Source organism: Phalangium opilio, unplaced genomic scaffold (assembly GCF_054372755.1).
Source record: "Phalangium opilio isolate 3A_F unplaced genomic scaffold, DU_Popi_V2 ptg000048l_1, whole genome shotgun sequence".
NCBI lineage: Eukaryota > Metazoa > Arthropoda > Arachnida > Opiliones > Phalangiidae > Phalangium > Phalangium opilio.
The window spans coordinates 2,443,540-2,454,198 of record NW_028324170.1 but is presented as its reverse complement, the minus strand read 5'-3'; the positions used below and the strand labels follow the sequence as shown (position 1 = coordinate 2,454,198).

Sequence of the window (10,659 nt, the reverse complement as noted above, 5' to 3'; positions counted from 1 at the left end):
ATCAACTGTCAAAGACTCAAAACTTTCATGAAGCCCAGGCTTAACGCGGAACATTCTTTTAAGTTCTTCTTTATGGTAGTTTTACTGTTTTTCACTACAAGCTTACGATAATTACGAATTACTGCAGTCAGCAATTCAACTATTTCCATTTCATCTTCTGAAAAACTAAAACTGCTGCTCTTCGATACAAAAAATTATTACACGTGTTGCCCATAAGACCAGCATAGAAATTAACATGCAATATATCGGGCACAATGAATCAATGATTCCTAATTAGCTGTATGCATTCCGGTTTTAACCAATCGCCGTGGAAATCTTAATCAGAGAGAATTTAGTAGGGGAGTAGAAGGCCCCCCCTTTGACTCTATTAAACGTGATGACGCCCAAACAAGATGTCGCGTTGAGCTTTTTGGGGTAGGCGAGTTTCCGGTCACGTGTTCTAAAATCTCTCTGTTACAAACGCATCATACCGGAAATCGACCTGCCTAGATAACGTTTAGCAGACGACGTTGCGCTACATTCCAAACCACCTCTTCCACTCCCCTTCTAAATTCTCTCTGCTTTAATGGCTTTGAGAAAATTGCGTCATTCCCTCCTCATTCTTTGGAAAAGTTCTAGGTTAATCAGAGTTATCGCGGTTTGCCGGCAACGTTTTAGTGGTAAGTTTCGGTTAGTTTTATCTTTTTTTAGAGTTAATATTAAACTAAATTAATAGTGTACGTTTATCTTAACTTAATAACTTTCTCTAATACAGGTGCAACTTGAAATATCTGGTAAAAATCCCATTATTCAAAAGAAGCCGAGGCTTAAGAGTTAAAAGACAAAATGATAAACGCAGCGAAAATTACAACTTCCAAATTGCCCACATCATATTTTTTTATAACTGACCAGATAATTAAACGTGGGTTTTTGTCATTATCCAAAAATGTAAGTTGATTATTTTAATATTAAGTTAAGCCTAAAAATCTTAATCGCCCATGCAACGCATGATGCAATATCAAGGTTAGGGATAGCCATGCGTTTTTTTAAGCCTTGGCGTTTTATATAATCGTAACTTAAGTTGTTGATCACAAATTTCTAATCGTTACTATTTTTTTATATACACGAAGAATACACTATTAGCAACTCCCCAGTTGTGTCAAAATGGCATTCCAACAAGACAAAAATCTGACGCACCCAAAGGAACAGTTATTGGTATTGATTTGGGAACCACCAATTCTTGCGTTGCCGTTATGGAAGGCAAAACTCCCAAAGTAATTGAAAATGCTGAGGGTTCTCGAACAACTCCTTCGGTAGTCGCTTTTGCCTCGGACAGTGAGAGGTTGGTGGGTATGCCAGCAAAGAGACAAGCAGTCACAAATCCAGAAAATACATTCTCAGCAACTAAACGTCTAATAGGACGGAAATTCACAGATGCTGAAGTCCAGAAAGATTTGTAAGTTAATTTTAAATATTTATTATTTATTTATAGGAGTAAGAAATTTATTTAATTTAAATTACTCTAGAAAAACTGCTTCATATTAATTTAAATTACTATAGAAAAACTGCTTCATATTAATTTAAATTACTATAGAAAAACTGCTTCATATTAATTTAAATTACTCTAGAAAAACTGCTTCATATTAATTTAAATTACTATAGAAAAACTGCTTCATATTAATTTAAATTACTCTAGAAAAACTGCTTCATATTAATTTAAATTACTCTAGAAAAACTGCTTCATATTAATTTAAATTACTCTAGAAAAACTGCTTCATATAAAATTGTAAAAGCCTCAAATGGAGACGCATGGGTTGAAAGCAAAGGGAAGCTATATTCCCCTAGCCAAATTGGAGCCTTTATTTTAATTAAAATGAAGGAAACAGCTGGTAACTTTAATTTTACTTCATTTTTTTAATTTTGCATTTAACCAGTTTTAATTATTTGTGTTTTCATTATTTTAGAAAGTTACTTGGGCCAAGCTGTTAAAAATGCGGTAGTAACAGTTCCAGCATATTTTAATGATTCTCAGAGGCAAGCGACTAAAGACGCGGGTCAGATTGCCGGTTTAAATGTTCTGAGAGTTATCAATGAACCAACAGCCGCTGCTTTAGCTTACGGGATGGATAAAACGGAAGATAAAGTGTAAGAATTTATTTATTCTTTATTTTAAATTGATAATATGATATTAAATTATTTTTTATTGTTTGTTAAAGTATCGCTGTTTATGATTTGGGAGGAGGAACCTTTGATATTTCGGTCTTGGAAATTCAGAAAGGAGTATTTGAAGTGAAGTCCACCAATGGAGATACATTTTTAGGGGGAGAGGATTTTGACAATGCACTGGTTAACTATTTGGCAAAGGAATTTAAGAGAGATGTAAGCCGACTTAATTTTTTCACCTTTTTTTTTAGTTATTTATTTAACCAAAATAAATTTTTCAGCAAGGGGTAGATGTTTCCAAAGACAACATGGCTATGCAACGTCTGAAAGAAGCCGCAGAAAAAGCAAAATGCGAGTTATCTTCGGCCGTTCAAACTGATATTAATCTTCCTTATCTAACTATGGACAAGAGCGGCCCTAAACACATGAATCTGAAGTTATCCAGATCTAAATTTGAATCATTAGTTAGTGATTTGATTAAAAAAACTGTCGAACCTTGCAAGAAAGCCATGCAAGACGCTGAAGTAAAGAAATCCGACATTGGGGAAGTTATTTTAGTCGGTGGCATGACTAGGATGCCCAAAGTTCAAGAATCGGTGCAAGAAATCTTTGGCAGGACACCCAGTAAGGCTGTTAATCCTGATGAAGCTGTGGCAGTTGGCGCCGCCATTCAAGGTGGAGTTTTGGCGGGAGACGTTACTGATGTCTTGCTTTTGGACGTCACTCCTTTGTCATTGGGTATTGAGACATTAGGAGGAGTTTTCACCAAATTGATCAACAGAAATACGACAATTCCAACAAAGAAAAGTCAAGTTTTCTCAACTGCAGCTGATGGACAGACTCAAGTTGAGATTAAAGTTCATCAAGGCGAAAGAGAGATGGCTGCCGCCAATAAATTATTAGGACAGTTTACCCTGGTTGGAATTCCACCAGCTCCAAGAGGAGTACCGCAAATTGAAGTTACATTTGATATTGACGCTAACGGCATCGTTCACGTATCAGCCAGGGATAAGGGAACTGGAAAAGAACAACAAAGTAATTTAAAAAAAAAAATCAAACTTCTAGACTAATTATTTTTAATTATAATTAAATTAACATTATTATTTTTTTAACATTTTCATAGTTGTCATTCAATCTTCTGGTGGATTGAGCAAAGAAGAAATTGAAAATATGATTAAAAATGCTGAAGTTCACGCTGAAGAAGATAGAAAGAAAAAAGTAAGTTTAATTTTTATTTATTTATTTATTTGTTAGTTTGTTGAGTATTAGGGATTTAATTTAAAGTTGTTTTTCTGTTTTACAGGAAGCCATTGAAGCCGTAAATCAAGCTGAAGGTATCATTCACGACACTGAATCCAAGATGGAGGAATTTAAAGATCAGTTGCCAGCTGAAGAAGTGAGACTTTTATTTTTTTTATTTTTTTTTTATTTATTTTTTTTTATTTATTTTTTTTATTTATTTTTTTTTTATTTTTTTATTTATTTTTTTTTATTTTTTTTAATTTTTTTATTTATTTTTTTTAATTTTTTTATTTATTTTTTTTTATTTATTTTTTTTTATTTATTGTTTTTTATTTTTTTTTATTTTTTTATTTTTTTTAATTTTTTTATTTATTTTTTTTTAATTTTTTTATTTATTTTTTTTTATTTATTTTTTTTTTATTTTTTAGTTATGTGTAAACTAAGTTAACTCATTGTTGTTATTTTTTCTTTTTACAAAGTGTACCAGTTTAAAGGAAAAAATTTCGAAAGTTCGGGAACTTTTGAGCAACAAGGATAATGAAACTGGAGAAACAATCAAAGCGGCTACTAATGATCTTCAGCAAGCGTCTCTTAAACTATTCGAAATGGCGTACAAAAAGGTATATTCTTGTTTAGTAGCCAAAAATAATGATCTTAAAAAGAGCATTTTATAATTTTTAATTTTATTTTTAGATGGCTGCTGAAAGAGATCAAGGTTCGTCTTCTTCGCAAAACCAACAGACTGAAGAATCAAGCCAAAACACGGAGAAGAAAGAGGAGAAAAGTTAAATTGTAGAACTTTTTTTTTTCACGTTTGTTAAAGTCAGTCTGTGTAATATCAATAAAATTTAAATGTTAATTAATTTCAAATTGCGTAGACTTAAAATAAATTTCTTTTCCTTGTATTAACTGGATTTTAATTAGTGGGCATTCTTAATTCACAATAAAACAGCGTAAAAACGCATCAATGCCAACTAAGAGATCATTTATTTCAGAGGTACATTTCCGGGCTAGGTGTTTCGCGCCTCACTTTTGACTTGGGCTGTGCCTGTATTCAAAAATGACGGGTACTCCAGTTCAAGGACTCAGACTGGAACCGTTGGAACTCATTTTTCTAAGAGTACTCAAACTGGTTAATCAATGTTGGTTAAATCATGTTATATTTTACAACTCATTCTAAACGATTTTCCAAAGAATTTGTTGAAGAAAAATTTTGCTTTGAAAAACCTATTGTTCTTTGTAAAATATTTTGTATTGTTTCTTACATAAGGGGACGTCCTAATTTGCGGATAAATTTTACACGAACTTTTTCCTACCTCCAAAGGGGAAAGGGGGAAATATATTTCTATTTCTATTACTACTTTACTTGAGGAAAGTACATTCCCAAAGGTCTAAGCAACAAACGGTTAGAGAATTCAAGGTGCGATGCCCATCTGAAGTTTGATGAGCGGGAGAACAAACAAAAAGGGTGAGTCTGGGAAGAATCATGCTACGCTGTTTAGGATTCACGCTTTTTTCGGTGTTTTTCGAATCCTCTCAAACACGCATCTTTCATCAGAGAAAATGAGATTATTCTGATCTGATTTTCAGAATCTGGATACAGGAACAATCCATGCTAATACTTCAGTTTCCAGCCGAAAACGTTGTTTTCCATCCAAGAACCCCAATTCCTGGAAGCGTGGGAAAACTTTGTACTTTATGTTAAAGGGGCTGTTCGGACAGTGGGACAAACGACGATCTTCCTCATACAGCTTCACATAGCGGGTGCGTAAAAAAGGAGAGGGGGTCGGTGAGCCCCTTTAAGCTGCTTAAAATTTGTTAATAACAGAAAAAAAAAAAATTCAGAATCTGGACAAAACATTCATTCATTTCAATAAATTTTTGTATCATTTTTAATTATTTATGATAAAACCAAATGTAATAACCAACTTTATCGGAACCGATCTCAAGTTGATTTAAACATTTGTTGTTAGATATGTCTGTAACAATTACCGAAGACGTTTTTGGACGTCTGGAGTTAACGGGAGAAAATGGCAACAACGAATCGCGTAACATGGTTCACGTTGCAAAATGAAAACGGGATGATTGTTCAAATCATCAATTACGGCGCAACAATCACGTCTATTAAAGTCCCGGACAAGAATGGACATATTGATGACGTCGTCCTGGGTTTCGATACCATACAAGGTAGGCGAGGAATGACGTATTTTATGGACAGCCCCTTTTCAAGTGATAGTAGCGTTTAATTTCCATTAACGTAAGGTTTTGTGGGTTAATTTAAAATAGTTGAAAATGCGAAAACTAAACCCAATAAGATAATTTGGTTATATGAAAATCGATGTAGAAACAAATCTATGCTACCAGAAGTCTATAATTCTATTATCCCCTTCTGATGCTACTATCCCTTTTTTAATTTTCACAGAATACCAGGCAGCACCGTATTATTTTGGAGCTACAATTGGTCGTTTTTGCAACCGTATTGCCGGCGGGATCTTTCGAATTGGTACCAAAGAGTTTCAATTAACCAGAAACGAGAATGGGGTCAACCATCTTCATGGTAAGGTGGTAATTTTTTTCTTTCTAAATTCTATCATACTTCGTAATTAAATACTAATATTTAATTATAGGCGGTTCTAAAGGCTTTGATAAGGTCAGAGGTTAAAGTTAATTCCTATTTCTAGAAACACAACTACTTTAATTATTCACGCAGGTGATTTGGGAAGGTGACCGTCACGGAGATGGGGTCGTTTTGACCTATCGAAGTTTGTCAGGGGAAGAAGGGTACCCTGGTGACGTCACCGCGACTGTTGTTTATTCACTAAGCTCCCGTAATGAACTTAAAATGGACTACAAAGTTGCGGAGATGACCGAAGTGACCCCTATCAACTTGACCAATCATTCCTATTTCAATTTGGCTGGACATGTACATCACGAAAACCGTCACAATACGGTATCATGGGAAGTAATTTTTATTTTTCAAACAGGGGTTTGGTTCTCTTCGTCGACATATACTTCAAATTGAGGCTGATCATTACTTACCAGTCAACGACGCGCTTATTCCCACTGGTAAAACAACCTTGTAATTCCAAACTGGTCCCTGGACCAATCGTAATTGTTGAATTTAGGGGAAAGACGATCTGTTGAAGGAACAGTCTTCGATCTACGGCGAGGAATACGATTGGACAACTTGGACGGCATTGCCGGTGGCGGGTACGACCACAATTTCTGTCTTCCAACAAGTCAACCTCTTCAATTGGCCGCCAAGTAAGTTGTCATAAGTAACGTAACAACAATAAGTATGACACTCACTCAATGAAAAAACGATAATGAAGGTTTGGTAAATTCCGAGTAAAACCAGAAGTATATAATACTTCTCTTCGAGAGAAGTGTACCACAAAGCGGGGCAAGTGTAACGTCACTCTTTCCAACATCGGAACATTTAGAGCAAGGTTACTAAAACGAATCACATACGCGATAAATAGTTCCCTCATCATTACTCTATTACCGTTTAAATATTTGACAAGACGCGCTTGCGTATTTTTGTCCCACGTCACGACGAGGTTTGTGGGATGATTGCTGGGGATTTAGTGCCAAACAATTATAGAATTCATCTTACGGTGCGATGCCCATTTGTAGTTTGATGAGCGGGAAAGCAAACTAAAAGGGTGAGCCTCTGAAGAATGACGTTACATAACTAAAGCATTAAGAGGATACAGAGTGTCATCCTTCTTCTATTATCCCCTTCTGGTAAAACTTGATATTCGCCAAACAACTTGTTAAATAATGTTCTTGCCAATGAAAACTAGCTTTCGTTAAAAGGATTAACTATAGGGTGAGCTAGGTTAGGACTACTAATTATAAACACCAAGGTGTAACATGTAAGAGTTGTCCAGAACTAGGCCTGGCTTGTCTATAACGTTTTATCCTTACGCGTGCGTACCATACTTGTCCTTATTTCGTTACTTATGTGAAGCGATTATTTTTTTCTCTCTCTTTCTCTCTCTCTTTGTGAAGAGTCTTGGAAGAGACGAGTGGAAGGAGTTTACGCGTATTGACAACTCAACCTGGTGTTCAGTTCTACACGTCCAACTTTTTGCCCAGTGATGAGTCTCTAGTCGGGAAAGAGTCGGCTCCTTATAAGCGACACTCGGCTTTTTGTTTGGAAACGCAAAATTACCCCGACACTGTAAATAAAGTAAGTGCATTTTGAACGTGACCCCATGACGCGTAATTACCTTTATAGACCATTTCGGAAACTGCTTAGAGAGAAACCAATACAGAGGGGCGAGGACGCCATTGAGGTATTATCCCTCGCGCCCTCAAGCAACTCCAGGCGGAGCCTGAGTTCTCTACACCCGGGACGCTAGCTGCCTCTAGCGGTGCTTCTTAACGAGAGAGGAGAATCCCCCTATGGCGGCCTCGCCTCTGTGTGTTGGTTTCTCTGTAGGCAATTTCCGAAATTGTCTATTGATTTTCAGAAAAACTTTCCCGATTGCTTGTATGGACCTGGCCAATGCTACAAACATACAACTATTTACCATTTCTCAACCTCTTAACTTTAATTACTAATTAATGTTGATTAAATGTTATATTTTACAACACATATTCTAAACGATTTTTCAAGTGATTCTAGTCCATTTTCCAAAGAATTTGTTGAGGAAAATTTTTGCTTAGATTCGCTTAGCTTAGCTTCGCTTAGATTCGCTTAGATTCGCTTAGCTTAGCTTAGCTTCGCTTAGATTCGCTTCGTTTAGCTTAGATTCGCTTAGATTCGCTTCGCTTAGCTTAGATTCGCTTAGATTCGCTTAGCTTCGCTTCGCTTAGCTTAGATTCGCTTAGATTCTATTAGCTTCGCTTAGATTCGCTTAGCTTCGCTTACATTCGCTTAGCTTAGATTCGCTTAGCTTCGCTTAGATTCGTTTAGCTTCGTTTAGCTTTTAGCTTTTAGCTTTTAGCTAGAGTGGCTTAGAGTGGCTAGTGTGGTTTAGAGTGGTTTAGAGTGGTTTAGAGTGGCTTAGAGTGGTTTAGAGTGGCTTAGAGTGGTTTAGAGTGGCTTAGAGTGGCTAGAGTGGCTTAGAGTGGCTAGTGTGGTTTAGAGTGGTTTAGAGTGGCTTAGAGTGGTTTAGAGTGGCTTAGAGTGGCTAGAGTGGTTTAGAGTGGTTCAGAGTGGCTAGAGTGGTTTAGAGTGGCTAGAGTGGTTTAGAGTGGTTTAGAGTGGCTTAGAGTGGTTTAGAGTGGCTTAGAGTGGTTTAGCTTCGTTTAGCTTCGTTTAGCTTCGTTTAGCTTCGTTTAGCTTCGCTTAGCTTCGCTTAGCTTCGCTTAGCTTCGTTTAGCTTCGTTTAGCTTCGCTTAGCTTCGCTTAGCTTCGTTTAGCTTCGTTTAGCTTCGTTTAGCTTCGTTTAACTTCGTTTAGCTTTCCCGATTGCTTGTATGGACCTGGCCAATGCTACGAACATACAACTATTTACCATTTCTCAACCTCTTAACTGTAATTACTAATTAATGTTGATTAAATGTTATATTTTACAACACATATTCTAAACGATTTTTCAAGTGATTCTAGATTGCTTAGATTCGCTTAGATTCGCTTAGATTCGCTTAGCTTCGCTTAGATTCGCTTAGCTTCGCTTAGATTCGCTTAGCTTAGCTTAGCTTCGCTTAGCTTCGCTTAGATTCGCTTAGCTTCGCTTAGCTTAGATTCGCTTAGATTCGCGTAGCTTCGCTTCGTTTAGCTTAGATTCGCTTCGCTTAGCTTAGATTCGCTTAGATTCGCTTAGATTCGCTTAGATTCGCTTCGCTTCGCTTAGCTTAGCTTCGCTTAGCTTGGCTTAGATTCGCTTAGCTTCGCTTACCTTAGCTTCGCTTAAATTCGCTTCGCTTAGCTTAGCTTCGCTTAGCTTAGATTCATTTAGATTCGCTTAGCTTAGCTTCGCTTCGCTTTACTGTTTCTTCTCCTAATTTGCGGATAAATTTTACACGAACTTTTTCCTACCTCCAAAGGGGAAAGGGGGAAATATATTTCTATTTCTATTACTACTTTACTTGAGGAAAGTACATTCCCAAAGGTCTAAGCAACAAACGGTTAGAGAATTCAAGGTGCGATGCCCATCTGAAGTTTGATGAGCGGGAGAACAAACAAAAAGGGTGAGTCTGGGAAGAATCATGCTACGCTGTTTAGGATTCACGCTTTTTTCGGTGTTTTTCGAATCCTCTCAAACACGCATCTTTCATCAGAGAAAATGAGATTATTCTGATCTGATTTTCAGAATCTGGATACAGGAACAATCCATGCTAATACTTCAGTTTCCAGCCGAAAACGTTGTTTTCCATCCAAGAACCCCAATTCCTGGAAGCGTGGGAAAACTTTGTACTTTATGTTAAGCTGCTTAAAATTTGTTAATAACAGAAAAAAAATTCAGAATCTGGACGAAACATTCATTCATTTCAATAAATTATTGTATCATTTTTTTATTATTTATAATAAAGCCAAATGTAATATCCTAATATTGAAATATATGTCTTATTTTTGAAAATAAAAATTTGCATTAATATTCATAAATCTGGATGATAAAATCATTTTTCTTTATAAGCTTACTAAAGTGGCTGTGGTGTAGAAACGGGGTCACATACATTCAAAAACATCATATCCTTTGAATTAGACCCACTATATTAGAATTATTTAAAGTGCTTTCTCAACAGAATAAAGTAGAAATATAGTAACGCAAAACAAACATGAATTTTATTAATGAAACACAAAACTTATTGGCCCAATACGTTATAAGTTACCGATTCACTGACAAATATTGAAGCATAAAATAGCTACTTAATTCATAAGACAAGACAATTAGCAACAACAATAATCCACTCCATGATTATGGACTTCTGAATTTCAAACTGCCAGACGATACGTAATGGTCACGTGACCTTTGACGTCACAATTACGTAATGGTCACGTGACCTTTGACGTCACAATTACGTAATCGTCACGTGACCTTTGACGTCAGAATTACGTAATGGTCACGTGACCTTTGACGTCAGATCACGTGACCTATGACGGCATATGACGTCAGATCACGTGACTTAAGACGACAGATCACGTGACCGGATATGACGTCAGATCACGTGACCTATGACGTCACTGAGGTAATTGATTTGTGACGTCACGACATATGTTAATGGTAATAGGTAATGACTATCCATTCAGTACACCAAGCCCTCATTCATTTAGTAGGCCTAGCCTTCATTCATTTAGGCCTAACATTCATTCATTTAGTA

The 10,659-nt window shown here is 36.2% G+C and overlaps 2 protein-coding genes and 1 long non-coding RNA gene across 7 annotated transcripts; 2 read left to right on the top strand and 1 right to left on the bottom strand.

The window, feature by feature from the left end:
* The first annotated feature begins 368 nt into the window (after positions 1-368).
* Hsc70-5 (Heat shock protein 70 cognate 5) lies at positions 369-4,289 on the top strand. Of its 2 annotated transcripts, none has more exons than XM_089839272.1 (11): positions 369-659; positions 755-927; positions 1,110-1,435; positions 1,744-1,868; positions 1,944-2,124; positions 2,196-2,358; positions 2,424-3,177; positions 3,266-3,360; positions 3,446-3,538; positions 3,864-4,004; positions 4,078-4,289. In XM_089839272.1, the coding sequence occupies exons 2-11, from the start codon at positions 826-828 to the stop codon at positions 4,171-4,173; spliced, it is 2,076 nt and encodes a 691-aa protein (XP_089695398.1). In that variant the 5' UTR covers positions 369-659; positions 755-825; the 3' UTR covers positions 4,174-4,289. The 2 variants fall into 2 exon arrangements, with proteins under 2 accessions (XP_089695398.1, XP_089695399.1); XM_089839273.1 differs by having other exon boundaries at positions 559-669.
* A 63-nt stretch (positions 4,290-4,352) lies between these two features.
* LOC149673642 (uncharacterized) lies at positions 4,353-5,516 on the bottom strand. 2 transcript variants are annotated; one of them, XR_016366897.1, is made up of 2 exons: positions 5,377-5,516; positions 4,353-5,191 (listed from the first exon to the last, which is right to left on the bottom strand). It is a non-coding gene; the product is annotated as an uncharacterized LOC149673642 (long non-coding RNA). The 2 variants fall into 2 exon arrangements; XR_016366898.1 differs by having other exon boundaries at positions 4,353-5,188; positions 5,377-5,507.
* LOC149673641 (galactose mutarotase-like) lies at positions 5,415-9,956 on the top strand. 3 transcript variants are annotated; one of them, XR_016366895.1, is made up of 9 exons: positions 5,415-5,571; positions 5,807-5,941; positions 6,012-6,034; positions 6,095-6,307; positions 6,369-6,450; positions 6,510-6,648; positions 7,399-7,579; positions 7,863-9,528; positions 9,651-9,955. XR_016366895.1 is itself a non-coding variant. In XM_089839274.1 (8 exons), the coding sequence occupies exons 1-8, from the start codon at positions 5,415-5,417 to the stop codon at positions 7,938-7,940; spliced, it is 1,008 nt and encodes a 335-aa protein (XP_089695400.1). In that variant the 3' UTR covers positions 7,941-9,956. The 3 variants fall into 3 exon arrangements, 1 of the variants encoding a protein (XP_089695400.1); XR_016366896.1 differs by having other exon boundaries at positions 9,450-9,528; positions 9,651-9,948; XM_089839274.1 differs by having other exon boundaries at positions 7,863-9,956.
* The last annotated feature ends 703 nt before the right edge of the window (positions 9,957-10,659 follow it).